Source organism: Engraulis encrasicolus, chromosome 18 (assembly GCF_034702125.1).
Source record: "Engraulis encrasicolus isolate BLACKSEA-1 chromosome 18, IST_EnEncr_1.0, whole genome shotgun sequence".
In the NCBI taxonomy this organism is placed as follows: Eukaryota; Metazoa; Chordata; class Actinopteri; order Clupeiformes; family Engraulidae; genus Engraulis; species Engraulis encrasicolus.
Genome location: NC_085874.1, coordinates 1,552,501 through 1,577,255, shown reverse-complemented (window position 1 = coordinate 1,577,255; position 24,755 = coordinate 1,552,501). Strand labels below are relative to the sequence as shown.

Here is a 24,755-nt window from a genome sequence, read left to right as displayed (position 1 = left end):
GAGGTCCACTGGGTTCGTTTGCTGCCTTGTACTGTTGCACTGTTTAGCATGTGTATTGGAATTAGGGGTGTAAATCACAGCCTTCATGACGATACGATACTGTATCGATTTCTTAAATCGGGGATTCAATTTTTTTTCAATACTTAAGAATTCCCCACGATACGATGCGATTCGGTTGGATTTTTTCCAATTACTTTTCCACTACTATTATGTTATGGAGCTAGGGCATTGCACAGGGGCCAGCGATTCTAATCTTTTCGATTCTTAAGAATGCCCCACGATACGATGCGATTCGATTAAATCGCCGGCTGATACTTCCGATGCATCGATAAATTTCGATTTTATTTACATCCCTAATTGGAATACAGGTGGTTATGGTGTTTAAGATGTCCATCTTGACATCTGGTGGTTCTTATTAATGACCATATGCAGATTGAAACAACTTTACAATATTCTATAGTTTATGCCATACGTTTAGTCCCATTTTACATGTTTGGCCTCAATCCCAGGATGTCTGTGTGTACCTTTTGTGTAAGCGCTTGAATACCTGTGTGTGTGCATGTACGCACCTTTTGAAGCTTTGCGTGTGTATTATTGGTGTGTATGGCCAGTGTACATGTGAGTGCCTGCCAGTGTGTCTGTGTGTGTATTTACCTGTGTGTATGCGCCTGTGCCACACTAGGCCTGTGGGTATGTGTGTGCCACTGTATTTTTGCCAACGACCAGCAAATAATAAGTCTGTCTTTACCTTACCCGCCATCATGCCCCTTCGTATACTAGAGTTGATTTACCTCTCACTGCAGCCACGAGCAGTCAATTCAGATGGTACGGAATCAAAAGCCTGTAGACTATTTCGGAGAGATTCCTGAATGGAAGTGTGGGACTAGAGTAAATGAAGATAGCTGGCTGAGTGCGTGCTTGCCTTGCTGAGTGTGTTTATGGGCATCTGCATCTGCATCTGCATCACGCGCCGCTGATTTGGGTTGGCGCCTCACTGATTTACCCAGTGACAGAGACAACCAAACATCAGAATGGATGTGGCTGAGAGAAGGCTGAGCCGGATGTGTGTTAGTGTGGTGGTGTAGGGACGTGTTGATGGCTATTATTGTGTGTGGATGGTGGTGGTGGCGCTGAGGGGGTCATATAATAACATGGATATGCCTTTCCAATTTGTGTGTGTGCGCGCGCGCACATGTGGATGTGTCTTGATTGCGTTGTTTGTGTCCTGATTTTGTGTGGCTTTAGGCAGTGGTAATGAGTGTAAATAACTTGACACTGCCTTTAAATCTGAAAGGTTCTGTCTTGTGGTATTAGACCAAGGAGGAATTTACAAAGGAAATGGAGGAATGGTCAGAGAGGTTTTTGGAGTAGCTTTTGGAATAGCTTTTGGAATAGCATTTAAACTATAGCCAAAACCCTTACACATGTATACAGGAGGCTAGCCTGATTATCATGTCACTGCCAGCATGGATCAATCGAGTAGTGGACAATGTTGGCATGGTGAAAGGAAGTCAAGGGTTGCCAGTGGTAAACCTCATAATGCATCTGGCCCATGACTTTATTTTCCTGTGAAAATTAAATCCTAAGACTTTTTTTAGGGTGTATGTGACTACCTCGTGGTTGGGCTAGTCACTATACCACCTGATGGCTAGTGTCCATGAGTGAGGATAATGGTGTCTAAGCTTTCCCGGGGCCCAGTCATCAGGGGGAGGGGTACATTGAAAACCCAAGGGGGGGCGGACATCTCACTGGGTGAGCCTAGAGCCATACAGAGGGGAGAGTCGGGCAATCTCCGCTGTGTGCTAAGGCCGACTTCCTCATTAGCAAAATTAGCTGTTTTAGCTTCTCAGTACTGCTCAGTGTTGCGAATGTTAGTTCCTAGTAGTGGGCGTAGCACACAGCAAATGCAATGCGATGCAATGCAGGGAATATGACAAGACTTGCTGTTCGTAGTAACAACTTCAGATAAACATCACAGATGGTAAAACTGTTGTGATTATCACCACCGAGACAGTTGATGGTTTACATATTTGTGGTGATTACCCCGCAGTATAGTTCGTTAGTCCTTATTTTTGGCTGTTAATGTGGTGGTTCTATGTTGAGTCTATGGAAAGACAGCCACTTTAGGAACAACCTTATCTCCCTGAAAGGCGGAGCTGCCATTTAATTCCTGGTCCTCCAATCGCGTAACTCTCCCTTCTGTATGGCTCTGGGTGAGCCTGTCCAGTGCCACCTCATAGGAGAGTCAAGCTTATCCCATGGACCACTCTGTTCCACTTTTTCTACGGCTCAGGGCTGCTCATGGAGCTCACTTCCTGCTCTGTTAGTGCCAGGAAGTGGCTTCCACAGAATGGTGTAGTAATAGCCCATATCAAAAAATAGGTTTTATTTCCCAGATTTGTGAAATATCAGCGGATTTAAATGAATTGTTCACAAATAAGACAATTGCTAGTGTATTTGCTGGTAATAATTAATTACCCAGAAATGTAGTTCGTTTCTCCTTCATTTTGGCTTGTTATGTAGTGATTCTGTGTTGGTCTATAGATAGAAAGCCTCTTCTGTTCACTGTTTAAATCTACATTGAAGCAAGTGGCAAATCTACTTCCGGGCACCCCGGTTGTCACAACTCTGAATTGCACGGCTCTGGGCCTGCCTATTGGTCCTCAGGTCCTCCTGAGAGGAAGTAGGGAGTGGGGGTGTAATGGGTAGAATTCTGTAACACGCATGTGGCCTTCACATTGTTTTGAAAGCGTCGCCACATCCGCTGGAAGTCAGCAGGTCACATTATATCACCACGGTAACGCTTGGAATGGCAGTGCCCTTTGACCTCTGTCTGTCCAGGCGTGTGCATAGCTCGCTGTTTACAATGCCTCTCATTACATCAACAGTGCCTGGCATCTTTGCACTCTTGACTACCTGTTGTGTGTGCGTGTGTGTGTGCGTGCGTGCGTGTGTGTGTGCGTGCGTGCGTTCACATGCCTGATTGCCACATGTCATGGTGTTTGGCAAGAATGTGAATTTATGGGCGCAACTTATGACTCTTTAAGTCTTTAAATATACAGTATGTGTGATGAGATGCCATCTGTTGTTATTGCCGTTGTGTCTTGGCTTGTTAAATACAATTCTGTAGCTTATGATGGACAGCTTGAATTCAATTTTTGCGGTCATTTTGAAAGCAGAAAAATATCAGGAAATGCAAAGGAAATCATTTTCTTACTTGCATTGCCAATTTTATATTTTGCTTTGCAGGTGTTACACATTATATTTGCTCTTATCTATGCTTTTTGCACTTTGTGTATGAAAGACAATGTTTCCTGACTGTCCCTGTCTTTCTTGTGTTTGTGTGTTGTACAGAAGATGCGCAATGCGCGGTAGAGCGATGAGTGTCTGCCACATCTGAGGCCGCAGAGTGACCGACCGCAGAGCCCCAGTCCTGCCCCGGCACTACACGAATGGCCCAGGGAAACCATCAGATTGACATCCAGGTTTTGCACGACCTGCGCCAGAAGTTTCCCGAGGTCCCAGAGGGAGTCGTGTCCCAGTGCGTTCGCCAGGTGAGACACTTGAGCCATGTATTGTCTCTCTCTGTCTGCCTGTTGTGGTTGAGGGGGAGAGAGACGGGTGGTGGGGTGTGCTTGTCTGGATTCGAACCCGTGTCCCCATGGGCAAGTGTCCTGCAGATGGTATGGCATGTCAGCACAGTGCGCTACATCCCCATCCACCCCCCCACCCCCTAGGATGATACTTTTAATGCATGTTTTTGCATACATTTCGCCTAATACATTAAGGCAGGTGAGACCCACAAGAGTGATTCTCAGAATCAGCTGATTAATGAGTACTAAGGACGGGTCAGAGCCGTGATGTCGCCTGTCCGTTTTTGCAAACGAACTGGGTTTTTGACACCTCATAAGGCGTGTTCAAGCCAACAGAGAAGCATGTGGGTGCCCGAACCAGCAGGTGTGTTGATACCACAAGATTGATTCTTGGGGAACTGAACAGTTGGTTTGCGATAAGAACGGAAATATACTTAATTTTTTTTCTCTGCGAATCGTGATGACATTGTAGATGTCAGCAAGTTCATTCGGGTAACGCATTTGTGTGTGGGTATGGGTGGCTGGGTGGCAGTTCAAATCTTTCAGGTGAGACACGTGTCCTATTTTCAATGTGTCAGGGGAGACCACCACAGGCTTTGGGTTGTTTTAGCCTCAGGTGACCTCAAAAACGGCACTCAACCTGTTTGTTTTGGCTTGTTGACACAGGAAAAATATCAGGAACAAGCCACAAGCAGAAGCAGTTTGCTCTTGTAAACAGTGTGCTCTACGCCCCTTAGTTTGACTTTTCAGTTTTAAATGGGAGCTGATTTTAATGCACTATGGGAATGGCAATCCAGTGAAAGCCACTAATTCTAAGTGCACAAATGTCCCCATTGCCCTTAAGTTTGTGACCATACTGTTGCTTGGCGCCTCATCTTTAATTAATGTAATAAAGTTTATACAAGTTTCTCATATCCATTTTAGCATGATCAGATAATTTCTCACAAATAAAATGGTTGGGTAAGGAAGTGGTTGTCTACGAGGAATACTGGGGGGTGTAATCGGATCAAATCCCCAGCAAAAATCTCCCGTTTGTGCCTTTCTGAACCCATTCCTTCTGGCCGCTTTATCTGCACTTTATCTCTGGCCTTTTATTCATCCGTTGGTGTTTTATTAGATGCTTCAACAGGCTTCAACGGGCAGTCTTTGTTCATGTTTGTTTTATCTAGTGTCCTTACCTCTGGGGTCCCGATGCGTACTCTTCTCCGTTATTTACCACAACTGCAAATCAAACTTCTAATAGTCAATTCACTCCAAGAGCTACGTTATGATAATGGCTTTTATGATACAAGCGAGCATCTACAGCTTAAACAGATATTTTTACAGCTACAGATACAGCTTTTTAGATATATTTTTTTGGTCTTTATGACTTTATTTTTATGATGGGATAGTGAAGTTGGTGACGGGAAGCGAGTGGGGAGAGAGAAACGGGGAAGAGCCGGCTAAGGACCCGGGCCGGGAATCGAACCAGGGTCAGCCGCATGGCAGACGAGGGCCCTACCGTATAGCCATGGCAGGGCCCTTGGATAACTAATTGAGAATCGCGATGTCTGTTAATCTGTTGGACAGCACTTTACTTCTCAGAGGGCGTTTGCACACGACATGAGTCTGTAGACCTTGTTATAATTCACTCCGAGTCATGCCAAAATGTGTCTTTCTGGAAGTCATCCCAAGGCTGTAGTTCAGCCTCTTGTCTTTTATAGCTGATCTTGAGAAGCACTCTTCTCTTTCCTGAGAAGGAATGATGATTTGGATTTTTTTCACAGATGTTTTGGTGTCCTGAAAGTACAATAACATTCACTGCTGAATTCAATTAGTCTTCCAATCACGTCTGTCACTTCTTTAAAAGCCTTTCTTTGTCTCTCTCCTTACCCCACAGAACAACAACAACTTGGATGCCTGCTGCAAGTACCTGTCTACGGTGAGTCCAGAATACCTGTACAACGACGGGAAGCTCAGCCTCTCTCTCTCCTCCTCCTCCTCCATTGGCTCTCCTTCCGCGTGCAACGAGGCGAGCTTGGCGCCGCTGCGCAATCACATGACTCAACTCACGCTGGGCCGGCAGTGTCAGCATGTGCCCAGCAACAGTGCCGGCGTCCCGAGGATGAACGGCAGCCGAACGCTCTCCCACAGCCTGAGCGAGGGGCCCCTGCCTGGCTCCCCGCAGACCCACGCCACCTTCTACGCCCAGGCGCCGCCTCCGCCCCACCACCACGAGCCCCAGTCCGCCCCGCCCTACCTGCCCCCCTCCAGCCTCAACGTCAGCGGTGGGATGGAGCCCTCCGCCACGGCCACCTCCACGCGCAAGCCGCAGCCCCCCCAGCACCTGGGCCTCTACCAGCACCTGGGCGGGGGCAGCAAAGGCCACCCCTCCTCCATGGGCGGCCCCCAGACCCCGCGCTTCAACCCCATCACGGTGACGCTGGCGCCCAACATCCAGACGGGCCGCAACACGCCCACGTCTTTGCACATCCACGGCGGCCCGCAGCCCGGCCTCAGCAGCCCGTCTGGGGGCAACTCCATCTACATCAGGCCTTACGTGACCCAGCCCGGGATGGGGCTGGGAGGCGGCGGACGGCAGGCCGGGACGCAGCAGCAGGCCGGTGGTGGAGGAGGGCTGGGAGGCCGGGCTCAGTACAGCCCCACTTCACAGCCCGCGCAGCAAATCTACCAGATCAGTAGCCACCCCTCCAGTCTTGGCGGAGGCGTATGGGGCACGGGCGGCGGCGGCGGTGGCGGTGGCAGCAGTGGTAGCGGGGCGCAACATAACCTTACCTCACAGCACCAGTCGCAGCAGCAGGGCCACCAGACCTCGCACGTCTACATGCCCATCAGCTCCCCCACCAACCCTCAGGCGCCCTCCTTCCTGCAGGCCATCCAGCAGGCCTCTGCCTCCTCCAACGCCTCGCCTGCGTCTTCCTCTTCCTCCTCTGCCGTCGCTCCCTCCTCCTCCTCCACCCCCTCCGCTTCAGCTGTGGGAGCCTCCTCTTCCTCTTCTTGCTCTTCAGCTTCCTCAGGCCTGCCCCCAGCACCGTCCGCTGGGGCCTCCTCCTCATCCTCCTTCAGCCAGTACAACATCCAGAACATCTCCACGGGGCCCCGCAAGAACCAGATCGAGATCAAGCTGGAGTCGCCACAGAGGAGCAACTCCACGGCCGTGCTGCGCACGTCGTCAGCCTCCTCCTCGTCCTCCTCCTCCTGCCCCTCCTCCTCTTGCCCATCCTCCTCCTCCTCCTCCTCCTCTTCCACTGCTCTGGGGCTGGGCGGCACCACTCCGCTCTCCATGGCTGCGTCCGGCCTGAGCCGCAGCCAGCCCACCGTCTTCATCTCGGCCAGCCCTCCTTCAGCCACCATGATGGGAGTGGGAGGGGGATGTGGGGGCGACGAGGCCGCACTGCCCCCCAGCTCCTCCTCACGCTCGCAGAAGTTCTACATCTCGGCCAACGCCTCGACGGACGACGGCTCAGGCACGCGCCAGCCGCCCACGTTCTACATCTCGCGGGGCGAGCACGGCGCCGGCGTCAGCATGCCGGCCTACATCCACCACCACCCGCCCAAGTCCCGCGCCTCGGTGGGCGTGGGCGTGGTGGGCCACGGGGGGTCCGTGCCGGGCACCGCCACCTCCCCGCGCGTGGTGGTCACCCAGCCCAACACCAAGTACACCTTCAAGATCACCGTGTCGCCCAACAAGCCGCCGGCCGTCTCGCCAGGCGTGGTGTCGCCCACCTTCGAGCCCAACAACCTGCTGAGCCTCCCGGCCGATCACCACTATGTGGAGCAAGAGCTGCCCCAGCACCCCCCCGAGACCCTGGGGGCACACCACCACCACCACGCCAGCGAACCCAGGCGCCTCAGCATGGGCTCGGACGACGCTGCCTACACGCAAGGTAAGTCCCAGACACACACACACACACACACAAACACACACACACACACACACACACACACACACACACACACACACACACACACACACACACAAACACACACACACACACACAGCATGATAAAAAGCAACAGCATAGGTTTGGATTGGAAAGTGGTGGCGACAAATCTTCGCATTACAGTTGTTATGAAGAGGTGGGGAAACTTTTAAGATAATCTCAGAAGTGGTATGGGCATGTCCACCACCACCCACCCCATAAACTACATCCAGGTTCAAATCCATTTCTTGGAAGTGTTTTCAATGCTAATCAGAATCATGGGCATCAAAGACAAACAGATTGTCTTTGCTTTCGTCCTGTCGATTTCTATTGAACTCTAGGTTTTTTTATCCTTCACATACCTTATGCAAACTAAAGGAAATGGCAAATGGTGTTCAATATGAAATTGACACAGCTTAAAGTGATACTGTCCCATTTTTGGAAATAAACTTATTTTACACCTCCGCTTCAGTTAAATAATAGGGTTTTACTGCTCTCCTGTACTTTCAATTGTTCTCTGGGTATGGCAGTGCAAATTTTACCTCCATGCTAGCAGTTAACATTGAGTCTTATGAGACCAGCTCGCGGCTAACTGGTCTCATAGGACTCAATGTTAACTGTTAGCTTGGAGGCAAAATTTGCACTGTCATAACTTGAAAACGGTTGAAAGTACAGGAGAACGGTAAAACCCTATTTTTTAACTCAAGGGAAGGTGTAAAATAAGCTTATTTCCAGAAATGGGACAGTATCACTTTAAAGCAACAGGAATTTTTCCAAAGTATATGAACTAGTGAATGACCTCAAAATAAATGGTAAGCCCAAAGAGAATAGCATTTTTGTTGAAAAAGGGAGGTGTCTGTCATCACTTTAAAGGAAAGAAAAGAAAAAAGAAGAAAAGAAAGCTGTGAGTGGGATCTGTACAAATATCTGGCCTACATCTTTTCGATGCGCATTGTGTAAGCTGTTTCTGTGTTTATTGCTACACAGTGCTTTTTCAAACTTGGGCGCAGGAACCCCCTGAAGTTACTTGAGTCAATTTGGAGGGGGGTATACATAGTAAATCTGTCAATGCGTTCCCAACATAAAGCTACATAAACAACGCAGGAGTTCAGGTACAGCCTGTATGTGAAGAGGGGTCTTACTCTACATTCAAGATACAATGTTCCCAGCACAACTGGTTTGCTGCTATGCCATGAGGCACTGCATAATGCACACTTTCACGTTTTGTTGTACAGAACTGAATAGACAAAAGGATGTACATCAGTGGTTCCCAAACTTTTTTTCTGTGGGGACCCCTTGAGAATATTTCCCCCCCATATTCTTAGGCATTTTTTTAGTCGCTCAATATTGCTATATTTTCAATTGGCAGTTTGTCTGCTAATATTGCTTGAAAGGGTCATTCCATGTCATTTCACATGATTCCCTAGAATCTCCCCAGATGATTGCCTGATATCTCACATACAGGTACCTTTTGATGTCAATTGAAAAAATCCCAAGTATTAGCATCCTACATCTAATGGTTGTGGATATGAGGCGGTAAAACTGAATTTGTGAAAAGCGTGATGAAGAGTCTTGACATTTTGGGGTTCCAGATCGTGGAGACCATGTATGCTTTTTGGAGTTATAATTGATTTTCTATTGTATTTAGAAACTGTCTATTCCAAACGTTTTAGGGCACTAGTTCAATTACCAGAAATGCCCACATCACACATAAAGGAGTTAAGTGGGACTAACCAAGGACACGGCATGCTTTGTGCAGCATCAATGTGGTTACAGTAGTGCACAACATGGCCCATTATTGGCCACTGGAGACCAAAGACATTTTAAGCAGCAGTGGGAAGTTGAGGGCAGTACTGTAGTTGGAATTGAAAGAAAATATTGTTTGTGCAAGCAGTAGCGAGGGGAAATGAGCCAGAGAGGGAGTGTGCGTGTGCGTGTGTGTGTGTGTGTGTGTGTGTGTGTGTGTGTGTGTGTGTGTGTGTGTGTGTGTGTGTGTGTGTGTGTGTGTGTGTGTGTGTGTGTGTGTGTGTGTTTTGTGTGTGTGTGTGTGTGTGTGTGTGTGTGTGTGTGTGTGTGTGTGTGTGTGTGTGTGTGTGTGTGTGTAGTGAGGTTTTGGGTTGTGCCATAAGTGGCTCTAGTGTGTGTGTGTAGTGAGGTGTTGGGTTGTGCCATAAGTAGCTCTTCTGTGTGTATGGTGAAGGTGATGTAAGTGTGTGTCCGTGTGTTTGTGTTCGTGATCAGCTCAGCTGGAGGCCTTTGGCTGCTGCATCTGCAATGTTGCGGCCCCCACCCCCAAGCAAACTTGTGGCCAAGGCTGTTATTACACTTCTGTCAGCAGCCACAATTGACATTTAGGATCAGATGCCCTCCTCTACATGTAGACGCCTGCCCCACGCGCCCATACACATAGAAAATTATACACATACAGAGAAACTAAGAGACGCACTCACATAAATGCACACATACACCTGTGTACAAATTCTACATGTGTGCAAGCTCACAGTCGCGCACATGCCCACGCACATAAAGGGAATCAGATGACACACTGGCATAACACTCTCAGTTATAGGTAAATATCAGAACATTGGCACCTGCCAACTGTTCAAAAATGGGTAAGACGTGCCTAGTATTAAAGGGGTATGCCACTATTTTGGGGCTTAATACAGTTAACATTGTTGGCTGGGGTTTATAAAGGTGGTTAAGTGTCTTATTTTTCACGTTAAGCATGCTACACGGATCCATTGACTTTCACTAGCTTAGCGACATATTCCCTCTTTTAACTTGTCTTAAAGCAAGACAATGGCTTACATGAAAAATAAGACACTTTACCACCTTTATAAACCCTGGCCAACGATTTTAACTGTATTAAGCCCCAAAATAGTGGCATACCCCTTTAATCTTAGTCACTTACCACTTGGGCAGGTAACTTATTCTTAGGTATGACATATCTCAGTAGCATATATTCTGTTTTTGCCCCTTGTGTTATATTTAGGATGAAGAAAGATTATTTAGATTGTATTTGTCTGATCTACTGTTGGTAGTTTCATTTAAAGGTGCAACGTGTAAGATCGTGGCCACAGTAGGTATTGCAACTATGCTGCTCATTGAAACTGCTACCTATTGCCAAATTTGATCTTTTCATGAATATTAATAGTCACCCCTTTTCACAACCACACATGCTTGCCAACTGACCAATGCAAAATGTAATCAGCAATGTATCAATGTAATCAAGTGTGCATGTCTGGGAAAAAAACTTTTTTTGTTGTTTGCACACATTTTATTGATTGTTGTAGTAAGAGCACAGAGAAATATGTTGCAACAAAACCCAAGTATCCAACTCCCCCTTTGTCTCTGGCGGGTGACACACACATTCTCACATGAACACACACAGTCCCTGATGCACACAAATTTAAGAATACTCACAAAGCGACCAAAGGCGATGCATTTTAAATTTCTCAAGCACTTATTGTCTCAGACACACACACACACACACACACACACACACACACACACACACACACACACACACACACACACACACACACACACACACACACACACACACACACACACACACACACACACACACACACAGAGAGAGAAGAGGGGGGATGCTCATGGTTGGACCTGAGTAACCCTCGTAACAATAAAGGATAATATAGGTTTCTGTGCACCTCTGCTAAATGCTTTTTTCCACTCAGTGCTGCCAAGAAAGTCATTAGCCCTCATGCTAGCGTGTGCCCGATCTCAGCCTGGCTTTTCAATATGTTGACACTAATGCTTTTTATACCAGGCAAATTGTGTATACTCATTCTCTCATTAAATTCCTAAAAGCTGGAAGTCCTAAACCTTCAGTCCAATCAAATCCCATTGTTGTGGAAGCACTGACAGATAAAAGAGGGGTGTGTGCATGTGTTTGTGTGTTTGTAGGCACGTGTGCACGTGCAACTCTGTGTGGAAAAGAAATGATGGATTGTGGAAGGTTTGGGCAAAGCCAAGTGATTGTTCGTGTTTGGTTGTGTGCACGGTAGAAGGTTTTATTTGTTATTCATGATTTTGTATTAGGCCTAAACCTTACAATTGGGAGTCCAATTATGTGGATGTGTATTTGGGTTTGTGGCTGATATTGATCTTGTGATGTTTCTGTGTATTTGTTTGGCTGTGTTTTGTCTCGCTTTGATGTTTGTTTAACTTGTGTTCATGTTTGCGCCTGTCTATGTTGGTGTTTCTTAACGGGGGCTCTACTGCCCTCCAGGGGGAGTTAGGGAGCCCTTGGGGGGTGTTGAGAAAGAGACGGCTAACAGGAGGTGGTGCTTAGTTGCCATTGTGGGGGCATTAGTCCATTTTATTTTATTTTTAATATTAAGGGGGGCATTGGCAGGCTTATGATTAGGTCAAGGGGGCATTGTGAGGTTTATGATGAGGTTCAGGAAGCATTTGTTCAAAAAAGGTTGAGAACCACTGCTCTATGTTTTATCTCTTTTTTGGTGTGTGGTATTTTTTGTTTGGGTGCTGGTTTGTAGTATGTGTTCTTGTTTCAGGTGTTCTGTGTGAATATTCTGCACATACATGCCTTTAGCAGTTAAGCACAGGAGTGTGAGCGTGTGAATGTATGAATCAGCGTAGCCCTGGTTGTCTGAACCCCCCGGCGCACAGATGGCCTGTGACATGTGTCTATTCTATCTACTACACATGTGTGTTGTGTCTAGATCGCAACTAATAGTGTGTGTGTATGCTTATGCTGTCAAGGGGGCTGGTCCTTTTGTCTCCATGTGTGAGTGAGTCAAACGTGCACACAGCAGCACTTCCATTTTTGGGCTTTTGACTGGATTAATGTGTGAGTCACAGCACGATAGGCTGCTACACACAGACACACACACACACACACACACACACACACACACACACACACACACACACACACTCTCTCATGAGGCCTGACTACTTCCGAGGTCCTTCTCCCCTCTTATCTCTGCATTCTTGTCCTCCTCACATGACTGGATGGGACTGCTGGGGCTCTCTCTGTCCCTGTGAGAGAGAGAGAGAGAGAGAGAGAGAGAGAGAGAGAGAAAAAGAGAGAGAGAGAGAAAAAGAGAGAGAGAGAGAGAGAGAGAGAGAGAGAGAGAGAGAGAGAGAGAGAGAGAGAGAGAGAGAGAGAGAGAGAGAGAGAGAGAGAGAGAAAAAGAGAGAGAGAGAGAAAAAGAGAGAGAGAGAGAAAAAGAGAGAGAAAAAGAGAGAGAGAGAGAGGAAAATAGAGATTAATGGGGGTACTGCAGCACAGCACGCCAACACACTGAACCACACCAGCAACAGAATTAGAATCCAGCCTGAACCCCTACCCCATTTTTCTCTCTCCCTAGTTTTCTGTCTAGTGGTTAGTAAGATGGGCTATAGATCAGAGGGTTGCCAGTTGGAGTCCCACCCGTGCACTCCATTACTGAGGTGCCCTTGAGCAAGGCACCTAACCCCACACTGCTCCAGGGACTGTAACCAGTACCCTGTAAATAAATAAGTCGCTTTGGATAAAAGTGTCAGCTAAATGCAATGTATTCACCATCCTATCTGAATAAAGGCTAAAAAAGCCCCAAAACAAATATGAAAAAGATGGAGATTAACAACAAAATGCATTTGTATAGCGCAGGATCACAACTATAGTTGTCTGAAACGCTTTCAAAATACACCTGCACACATACACATATCCACATTCACACAATTCCCCAATTGTGTTGTTTAGCACATGGGCCAGACAAGTGCCAGGCTAGCCACTCAGCCACAGGTGTAACTGGAGGTGATCCTGCGCTCGTTCACCACTCGGGTCTCAAACCCGCCACCTACTGTACCAGTCAACGTTCCAGTTCAGGCATGGGAGGCAGAGCACCATATCACTCTGCACTCCATAGATAGCTTAGCGCTACCGATACTATATGAAGCTTCGGGAGGGAGGTTTACTAACACTCTACGCCAAATTCTGTCAAGTTGGCATCCGTTACACAGGCAGAAAACTGAACATGATGTTTGGAAATGTCATCCTCCCTCTCTCTCCCTTGTGTCTCTTCACTTGTCTCCCCACCCCGTCAGCCAGCATCAGGACTGGCTTGCTGTTTACCTAGCCATTTTGTCAAGTCTGTGCCTGTGTGAACGCATACATAGTATACACGCAAGCACATGGTTATTACCGCACGCACGCACGCACGCACACACACACACACACTGCCTGAGCAGGTGTCTGCGTCCATGCTCAATGCTGCTGCTCACAGCTGTGACTTGGTCGTCAGTGAATCACACAACGCACTTGAATGTGTGCATGTCTATGTACGGAGGGCATGCACATGTAACCGTGTGCGTGTGTACAGTATGTGCATGCGCATAGTGTAGTGTAGTGTAGTGTGTTGGTATTGTGGACGCAGCGCAGGGGGACAAGGGGATAAATGGGTCCCGGGCCCGTTCAAGGCTGTCAGCAGCCTGGAGTGTAAGTGCATGTGTACATATCTGTGTATGAGCATGTGTGTTGGTGTGACTGTGTCTAGCGGTGTGGCTGGGGCTGTGTGCCGTGTTAGTCCCTTAGTCTGTGCCTGTGCGTGCCTGGGTCAAAGACGTGCAAAATGGCAGCAACTGTAACTGTACAAAACATGACTCTTTTTATTTATTTATTGTTACAGGGAATTCATGAAAGCCTCGGCTGTCATCCATTCACTTGAAACAATTTCAAAATCATGTTTTTTTGCAGTTACAGTCGGCGGAAGGTGTCCGTAACACTGAATGACAAAGACGTCTTTGACCCACCTGCATGTATGTGTGTGCGCTTGGGCTGTGCAATATATCGAATTTATATCGTGATATCAATATTGCTGTCAAACAGTATCAAATTTCATAATATCGACTTAAAACAATATTTTTGTCTATACTGACAAAAGTTGGGTTACGCTAAGCGCGATACATTCCCCTCCACTTGAGCCATTGCAAGCGCAGAGCAGACTTGCTACCCAACACTCATGCAGAACACCATTGTGTTTTTCTATGGCCCTCCACTCACACTGCTGAAGGGAAGGAAGATTAAGAATTATTTGTCTTTTAAAGGAAAAATCGTCTAAAAAAAATCGTAATATCAATATTGACTGAAATAATTGTGATATTTTTCTCATAATCGAGCAGCCCTAGTGTGTGCGCCTGTGTCTAGCGACATGGCTGGGCTTTCTGGTGTGCGTGCGTGTTCGTGCTTCTGACAGTGTGGCTGAGCTGTGTGTTGTGTTGGCCCATAAATGTGTGCCTGTGCCTGTGCCTGTGCCTGTGCCTGTGCCTGTGCCTGTGCCTGTGCCTGTGCCTGTGCCTGGCAGTGTGGCAGGGCTGTGTGCTGTGTTGGCCCATAAGTATGTGTGTTGGTGCGTGCCTGTGCCTGTGCCTGGCAGCATGGCTGGGTTATGTGCTGTGTTGGTCCATAAGTGTGTGTGTGTGTGCCTGTGCCTGTGCCTGTGCCTGTGCCTGGCAGCGTGGCTGGGCTGTGTGCTGTGTTGGTCCATAAGTGTGTGTGTATGCGTGCCTGTGCCTGGCAGCGTGGCTGGGCTGTGTGCTGTGTTGATCCATAAGTGTGTGTGCGCCTGTGACTGGCAGCGTGGCTGTGTGCTGTGTTGGCCCGTGTGTGAGTGTGGTGCTGGTCTGGTGTCAGTGGAAGTGCAGAGCGAGCAGGATGAGTAAGACACGAGAGCTTTGTGGGTCAGCGGGGAGTGGGTGCCCTGATGGATTCCAGAGCATCAGCTCTCTCTCTCTCTCTCGCTCTCTCTCTCTCTCTCTCTCTCTCTCTCTCTCTCTCTCTCTCTCTCTCTCTCTCTCTCTCTCTCTCTCTCTCTCTCTCTCCTCTCTCTCTCCTCTCTCTCTCTCTCTCTCTCTCTCTCTCTCTCTCTCTCTCTCTCTCTCTCTCTCTCTCTGTGAGGGGGAGAGGGGGTGGTGTTGCTGGATGAAAGGCTTTAGAATAAAGGTCAGGAAAACCAGAGATGGACCGAGGTGACAGACTGAGAATCTGAGACTACTAAGGGGTTCTGTCAGGGCAGGGGAGAGGTCTATTAACTTATAGAAAATATGTTCACTCTGTGTGTGTCTGTCTGCCTGCCTGTCGAGCAGGGGTGGAAATTAACGTGTAGACCTTTACAAGTCACTCAACAGTAAATGGTGATGAGTGGGTGGTTGACGTTTAAGGGCGTAACGCCAAAAAAAAAAAGTTTTTCCAATTCCTGAAAAAAATGATTAATAAAATTGGAAAAAAGTAGAAAAAAATAAAGCACTAAGTGGTCCGTGGAATTTCGCCTAATTTTTGCCATTTTTTAGAAAATGTGTCCTGCATCAACACATTGCATAGGCATGTCACAACGCAGGAAAATGAAGTCGCACCACAGGAAATTCACTGCATTATGGCCATTTCAATCCTTTTTTATACATGACTGACATCTGAGTTCATGCTTACTTGATAATGATATTGTGTTTAATCTTAATATGTGTTTTCATTTATAAAAAACTTTTTCCTTCTATAAGAGCAGTCACACCACAGGACACCATAAAATGAACCTAAGCATTGCGTGACAGAAACATTGCAATATGAAGACATATTAAGAGGTTAATAGTCACCTTAAGCTTCCACAGCACTCTCCAATAACTGAGGTACTGACTGGTTAGGAGCCAGTCTTTAAGACCCTTGTAGTTGGCCTTGCAGCTGCCCGTTCACAAACATTGACATAAGGCACCCCACAGGACGCAATTTGTGTTACGAAATTGAACTTGTAGTTAATATTACTGTCTTCAGTTTTTTTTTCACATTCAAAATGTTGTTGGTTAATTTATATATATATTATATTCCAGGTTTCATTAATGTTAGTCACACCTCAGGATATTTGACATATAAACCTTTACATAAATCTTAACAAAAATGTTTCTTCTCATCTAAGACTAATATGAAACATAATGTACCATATCTTCTTTCATTGACATATGTTTTTTAAAGGAAAAATAACAGTTTTGTAGGTTTTTAACCAATGTTACGAAAAAACAAGGCGTCACGTCTCCCACCCGAGTGCAGTTTACTTGAAAATGGAAACACTTAATTGTATAGAATTCTGTGTAGTAGGCTTATGCACTGTCTAAGCCTGAATGAAGTACAGTAAATACAGTTAGTCAATTGAATTTTAACAGAATAGAACTTCTGAAATTAGATATAAGAACTGAGGCTTCTTAAGTGAGGCCTCTTAAAACAAATACAGACATTATCCATGAAAAATGAACTTTTACTTTCTACATGACAGAGAAGATGGATAACGTCCATTTATCCCGCACATCCCGTGGATCGCACCTGGCGCTGTGTGTGAGCTTTGCAATCCAAACATTGCCAAGTCTTTGCAGTGGACTCAACTTAAAGTCCTAGTCAAACTCCTCTGGTCTTACCGCAGGCTTTAATGCGAACGCGTCCTCCTAAGTCCCATAATTCCCCTCTTCTTTCTCTGTGCACCGCAGCTCTGCTAGTCCATCAGAAGGCCCGCATGGAGCGGCTCTGGCACGAGCTGGAGCTCAAGAAGAAGAAGCTGGAGAAGCTGAAAGACGAGGTCAACAAGATGGAGAACGACCTCACCAGGAGGAGGCTGCAGAGGTCCAACTCCGTCTCCCAGATCCCCTCGGTGAGTCCCACTGATGGAGCCGTTTCATTAAACACAGCTGGATACAAAACATAGATGGAGGCTATCTAGGAAAGGGGTTCCCAAACTTAACCATGACAAGGCCCCCCATATACCAGGAGATTCCAGCCAAGGCCCCACTGACATGGGTCATGCCACAGTATTTTTTTCTGTGCAACCCATTTCACAAGTCAATAAGTGCACCCCTAAATCCATGCAACTACAAAATGTAATAAATATTGCTGTCTTCACTATGCCATGAATGAGGCCATTTTGCTATATTTTTCCTTTCAACCTGCCGCGGGCCCCTAGCACCCCCTCCCCGGTCCACATTTTAAAAACCGCTGATCTAAGGCATCTGATGCATTTGGCATAATGTTTTAGCCAAAGTAATTCACAACATTTGTCCCCAACAAAATCTGTTACAAAATGAAGCGTAGTGTGCAGAGAGTTGAAGTGAGTCCAGTGATTGAGCAGGTGTTTTTTAAAAACATTTTTTTATTTTAGGATCGGCAAAGAACCTTGGGCCGGAATCAAACCAGGGACTGCAGCATCTTAGCTCATTGAGCCACTGTGCCCCATCGATTGAACAGCTTAATTGGGTTGGGGACAGATGCAAAACATAGATGGAGGCAATCCAGGATGCTATCTAGTCAGCTGATGCATTTACCAATATGTTTTAGACAAAGCAAATTCACAACGCTTGCCCCCAAAATGGTTTGCAAAATGAAGCATTGATTAGAGAGCCGAAGTAAATAAAACCTTGTAGTGTAAGGCATCTGACTCAACAAGCTAGCATGGTGTTCTGGGTCACCTTGACATGATGTGATGCTTCACAAGGGTACAGCCTTTGGGCTTATTGTGTACACACACACACACGCACGCACGCACGGATGCGCGTGTGTGCGTGTGTGTGTGTGCTACAAGGGGAGTCCTGGTTTATTTATCTTCCAGAAGAAGCTCTGACTTTGAGGCAAGTCAAAGTTCTGAGAAAAACAGAGAAGAGCCTCTTCCCTCAGCTTTCCTCCCTCTCCTCTTCCCACTCCGCACCCCAGCCACATCACCCTCCCCTCCCCTGCCCTCCTGCCCTCCTGCCCCTGCCTTGTTTGCACTGCCGCTCACAGCTGTGAGTGTGCTGAAATGTTATCCCCTCCTCTCTCTCTCTCTCTCTCTCTCTCTCTCTCTCTCTCTCTCTCTCTCTCTCTCTCTCTCTCTCTCTCTCTCTCTCTCTCTGTCTCTCTACTCTCCTAAAGTTGTGGGAGAGCTCAAAATTTCTGTTGGGTCAGCTGTTTTGAGCCCTAACCCGAGCTGCTCGCCTGCCTCATCTTGTTTTGCCAAGGGAAGGGAGGAGGAAAGAAGCTCTGAGGCCCGAGTAGAGCAGAAAGGTCTGCCTTTGAGGAAGAGAGACGGGGAGACAGACACAGACACACACAGACAGACAGAGAGACAGACAGAGAATATTAGAAAAACAGACACAGACGTAGAGAGAGACGCAGACGGAGAGAGAGACGCAGACGGAGAGAGAGACACAGACCAGGAATATTAGAGACACAGACCAGGAATATTAGAGGGACAGACAAGGAATATTAGAGACACAGACAAGGAATATTAGAGGGACAGACAAGGAATATTAGAGGGACAGATAAGGAATATTAGAGGAACAGACAGAGAGAGAGACAGAGAAGATTGGAGGAGCAGAGCGAGGGAGAATGAGAAGTCTAAAGAAAGGGGGTCAGTGAGGAGTGAGAGTGAGAAGGGTACAGAGTTAGAAGATGGGTAGAAGTGGGTGTGTTGCCGTTTTGGCCGAAGTAGTGGTGCGGATCACAGATTGATGGAGGAGCAAACGAAACCCCAGCTGTAGCCAGATTGGGCTTTGGAAGGATACAGAAGGCAATCCTCTGGGCGCTACTGCGTTTTTCTGTGGCTCAATGCCCCAAATCATTTATGGAAAACCGAATTTGAAAATGGTGATCCTGCCCAGCAAAGAGTCTCAGCTGTATTTTAATTTTAAGTTTGAATCAGAGACCACATTGGAAAGGAGACCTAAATCCAGCAATGAGCAGAGGAGTGGTAGTTTTCTTCAGAGTAGCTTACACCGTCAGAGTCCATTAAAACTGACCTGCTTCACTAACACGAGGTCATAGTGTTGTGACACTGGTCAGCCTGGTATTGTTCATCTGATGTACTGTACCGCATTTGGTCTCGCTCTCTCGCTCACACACACACACACACACACACACACGCACACACACGCGCGCACACACACACACACACACACACACACACACACACACACACACACACACACACACACACACACACACACACACACACACAGTTGCCTTTCTTCCACTCTGACCAGGTCTCTGTCTTTTGCTCTTCTCAGATTGAGGAAATGCAGCAGCTGCGCTGCAAGAACAGGATATTGCAGATTGACATTGATTGCCTCACCAAAGAGATCGATCTCCTTCAAACACGAGGTAAGCATTACACTTCTCCCATGCACACATTTAATATGGCTGCGAGTAGAACTTTACTAGTGGCTTACTGCATGCTGTATACGTTGTGGTTATGGAGGGTGATGGGCTTTTCAGTCTAGAATGGTGATTGTCAACCTGGCTTTGCAAGCTGCAGGGCAAACATTTTTACTGTATGTATTAACCTGTTCTGCATCCATGTGCTGGCACAGGTCCTTAAGTAAATGGTTAAGGATTTTTTTCACAGTCACTTTCATAGTACAAAGTTAATTTTGTCAAACTTCTCATCATACATACTGTATGTGATGGTACTTCTCAAAGTTTTAAGGGTGAGGGTGAAACAACTGGATGTAAATGTGATTACTGTAAATTACATTTTATGGGAAAAAAACACATAATTGCGGCCCATTTTACAGTTTAATGTGATTTTCAAAAGGTTTTGATTCTGGAATGTACAGTATGATAATCAGGGTTCTCATTACAATTTTAAGTCCAATTTTTTACAGTAAACCCTTAGATTGTGACTAATGGAATGCAACAGAAGAATGGTTTGAGCCAGATTATGGAACTTTTGTGCGATTGTTGCAACATTGCAACCACGATGAATATCAATTTAATTGCACAGCCATTACATGAAGGCAGGTGTTGGAGCCTCAGTGTGGTGCCTTTGTCCTTACCTCCTGAGTTACTGAATTACAATACTGTACATAGTCATGTACAGTGAAAGAGGACTTGGTTATAACAAGCAATTATTCATTAAAACTCATGTCAGCAACTTGCCAATATTTTTTTTTTGTGCACTCGCCCTGGTCAATGCCATGACAGATTTGCTGATCAGTGTTTCATTTTTATTGGCCCACGGGTTTGCAAACATATTGAAGTCTTTGACCACAAGGTGGCATAAACTGCTAGGTTTAACACAGAGCGGTGTATACTGGTTGAAGGCGGTATATGCATGTTTGTGCCATGTTCCTGTTCAGCAGATCTATAGTTCTGCAAATATCCCTCCCGTGTACAGCTACACGAAACCATACCCATCATGGGGCCGCTGTGGCCTAGTGGTTAAAGAGATGGACTTTAGATCAGAGATTTGAACCCCACTTCCGCTCCCTATCTCACTGCCATGGCTGAGGTGCCCTTGAGCAAGGCATCAAACTCCACACTGCTCCAGGGACTGTAACCAATACCCTGTGCTTAAAATAACTAAGTCACTTGGGACAAAAAGCATCAGCCAAATCTAATGTGTAAAAAAAGGCTCTGTGCTGCTGCGAAACATGATTCAGGCCCTCACTAAACATTCAATTTAGAATAGCAAGGGATGAAAGAGGAAGCTGTTTGTCCTATAAGTGTGTGTCAGAATGAGAGTGGCGCTGGGGTGGAGGGGAAAGGGGGAGGCTAGAGAGCTCATTACTTGGCCCCTGTGCCTCGACACGCTCGCTTGTGAGAGCGCTGCTATTGTGCTGTTAACTACCAGCAGCTTCCTGTATTGCATCCTGCCGCTGGCCGCTTGCGAGGGGATTTATTGGGCCCCAGGCGCCTACAGTACGTCTGTCCGTCCGCCCGCCCGCCCCTCCGTCAGTCTGTCTTTCTGTACGGCCGCCGGCTCTCTCAGACGCAGGCACGATGGGGCTAGCACGGGGGAAGTGGAACATGTTTGCTTGTAGCAGACAAAGTGAAACTGTTCTCCGTAGCCACCAGCACTCGTCTCTCAGCACATGCTTTGCAAACACCTCCCTGAAACTAGTGCACACACACACACACACACACACACACACACACACACACACACACACACACACACACACACACACACACACACACACACACACACACACACACACACACACACACACACACACACACACACACACACACACACACACAATTTAGTGGGCACAAGGTGAGTCATAGGAGCATCCTGTGAAGTCAACAGCTGCCTCACATTTCAGTGTGATTCACGTGAGTGGTGTGTGCGCCGTGTATCTGCTTACATCTGTGAGAATTGGTGTGATGAGTGTGTGACTGTACTTTATTTTTTTCAGGAGTACGGGCCTTGTGTTTGACAACAGGGCAAGCATGATGAGTCCGTGATGATCATGGCTGTGTGTGTGGATGATTGTGTCAAAGCCCCTTGATTATGGAGTTTCTGTGTTTGTGAAAAGCAAGGCTGTGGAATATGGTCCTGAAAATGCCTTGTCTGCATATTTATGTGTGAGAGCACGTGTGTGTGTGTGTGTGTGTGTGTGTGTGTGTGTGCGTGTGTGTGTGCGTGTGCGTGTGCGTGTGCGTGTGCGTGTGCGTGTGCGTGTGCGTGTGCGTGTGCGTGTGCGTGTGCGTGTGCGTGTGCGTGTGCGTGCGCGTGCGCGTGCGTGTGCGTGTGCGTGTGCGTGTGTGTGCGTGCGTGCGTGTGTGTGCGTGCGTGCGTGCGTGCGTGTGTGCGCAAAAATCTGAAACCACCTTTCAGGGTGGACATCTTTAATGCTTCACCCTCCTATCACCAGCTACATGGTTATAAACGCTTAAGTACGGTCTCATCTCATCGCACAGACTTTCCAGGAAATCACCAATGTGTCCTTACAGGGGTTACAAGTGATAATGAATCTCCACTTTTTGCTTCAAATGCTTTTGGCATAATCCCATCCTGTGTCTTTCTTGTCATGTTTTGCAGGACCACACTTCAACCCTGGTGTAATTCAGAACTTCTACGACAGCCTTGAATGCTTAGGTCCTGTCCCTCCGAAACCCTCCAAAGGTACTTCATCTGTTGGTAAGTTCCAGAAAAGATGGCATGGTGTCCTCAATGGACAGCCTGACCCAGAGCCATGGAAGTAAGAGTTATGCTAATCCCATTGACCTCTGTGTTCCATATTTGCACAAAGATGCCGACTCATGGAGTCATTTGACACACAGATCGCCATTGACATAGTTCCAAAGTAGTTCCAGGGAGTGATAATACAATTTAATTCATTTCTACGTCATCTTTTCTTATGTAGTTGTTCTGTGTTAGTCTCTATTGAAAAGAAAGCCGCTGCCTAGAATTATTTGAATCCATGTGAATCATGTCACCAACCGACTTCCTGTACCCCGTGGTCACAACTCTGAATCCCATGGCTCTGGTCTCTTAACCTTCCTCTCCTGTGCTTAACCTCTTGTATTGTTCAATGGTGGTGCACACTTTGAGGGCAAAGGGGTAAACTCATGGCGTGGACGCCATTTCAGTAAGCAGACGTAACAGTCAACAGCCATCCATCTCACTGTGACTTTCTCGACGGCTGTCAATGTGGCGGCTTTCAGGTGCTCATGGAACAGTACATCCGCCCTCATTGCCAATCTTTTGCCTCCAGGGTCATTTCACGTGAAATCAGACACTTTGGGACCCAACCGACACAGATTTCAATTATACTTGCTGTGCCTGTTTAGTAGCAAGGTAGCACCCCAGAACTGCATTTGTGTGAATCTGACACCAATATTAAGGGAGAAACAGACTAGTGAAGGTTTACATATGAGATTGGGACACTATGCATTCAGCCTTGATTATATCAGTCTGTGTAAGTCACAAAAAGATATCTGGTGTTATTTGAAAGCTGTTTTCTGGCTCTACAAATTCACAATCCACCAAGCGTTCAGAATTTTACATTTTTGATGGTTGTGTCGGATCAGTTTGCAAATCGTACACGAAAATACAACCTCCATTCCACCAGGCAGGCCTTCCATGAACTGTCAACAGAGAGGGTAGCAGTCTGAATGTAGAGCTGGGTGCATTGTGTGATGCCTGAACTATATCCTCTCTATTCTGCCATCCTTTTCTCCTGTCATTCATATTCTTCCTGTATTTCCTCTCTCCTCCTCTTCTTCCTGCTCCTTCCTCCTCCGCCTCCTCCCTCCCGTGCTCCTGTAAGCACCAGAATACCCTGGCTCCTTGGATAGGAAAGAACGTAAAATAAACCTCAGCTCCAAGTTAAAGATGGACCCCTCCTCTGCCCTTCCTCCACCCGTCCCCCGGGGTTGGTTCACCTGCCTGCATGTCTGTCTCTCTGCCTGCCTGCCTGTCTGCCTGCCTGCCTGCCTGCATCTTTCCTTTGCCACCTTCCCATCTCTTTCTAATTTCTCATCTTTTTCATTTGCGTTGCTTCAATTTCCTTTCACTCTGCAGGGGTTACTCATGTTTGTCCATTAACTCGGCCTGAAACCTTTTCATAGCAATTGTGCAACTGTGTGTGCTTGTGTGTTTGCTTTATTTCCTGCCGTCTTGGGTAAATATCATGAAGCACATTGTGTACCTGTGAAGCACATGGTTAGTGGTATATGGTTAGTGTAAGGCAAGTTATCATTTTCTAATGGTCCACATGAGTCAGATGTATCCGCAATCATCCAGTGTATTATTTGTCATAACATTATCAATACATTTGAACTCTTTTTGCCTTTCTTAAAAAACAAGAATCTCTGTCACGTGAAAGCCACAGAATTTAGCCAAGGAGTCTAGAAGTAGCATTTACATTTTCAATTAAATTTCTGTCCCAGATATGGCTAATGGCCCATTGAACAATAATTCTTATTAATACATTTATTAGCCCGTCTACCAAACTTGGTCAGATCAGTCACATTGATGTTCATTATGTCCAACTGTCATCGTAAAACTTGGGTTTTTCTTTTACTTCAGACAGGTAAAAGTTTTATCTTTTATCTGACATGTTTCGACGGTATAGCTTCCGTCTTCATCAGAGGGTCACATGGATGTTGATGTGTGACGTGCCTTTAAATCAGATGAGGATGTTGTGGAGGTGTGACCTCCCTGTCAATAATGGCCATGAACAGGGATGAGGGGGCATACATGCTCACACACACCTGGACCACCATCCTAAGAGCAGGACTATCAGCAGGAGGTGTGACCAACCTGTCATTATATTCGTTGTACTGTGATCTGTTCCACACTCCAGCCCTCGTGGTATGGGCATTTCCCTTTATCGAAAGAGGGCCACAGTAACTTGTGTTTCCTGCTGAAACTTCATACCATACATAACATGAAGATAACAGGCAGATGAGATACACCGACACTTCCGCTCCCTCTATGGATGTTGTCAAGCCATTCCATTTTCTGCCATTGGCCAC

General features: G+C 46.8%; 1 protein-coding gene across 3 annotated transcripts in view; it reads left to right on the top strand.

Moving 5' to 3' along the window:
• tab2 (TGF-beta activated kinase 1 (MAP3K7) binding protein 2) overlaps positions 1 to 24,755 on the top strand; it is an 85,335-nt gene that overhangs the window by 58,794 nt on the left and 1,786 nt on the right. For 2 of the 3 annotated variants that reach the window (XM_063222756.1, XM_063222755.1), the window contains exons 2-7: positions 3,355 to 3,554; positions 5,473 to 7,480; positions 17,012 to 17,172; positions 19,556 to 19,649; positions 22,315 to 22,413; positions 23,546 to 23,650. In XM_063222756.1, coding sequence (XP_063078826.1) covers positions 3,453 to 3,554; positions 5,473 to 7,480; positions 17,012 to 17,172; positions 19,556 to 19,649; positions 22,315 to 22,413; positions 23,546 to 23,650 — 2,569 coding nt within the window. In that variant the 5' untranslated portion in view covers positions 3,355 to 3,452. The remainder of the gene's footprint in view (positions 1 to 3,354; positions 3,555 to 5,472; positions 7,481 to 17,011; positions 17,173 to 19,555; positions 19,650 to 22,314; positions 22,414 to 23,545; positions 23,651 to 24,755) is intronic. The other variant, XM_063222757.1, reaches the window with a different exon arrangement.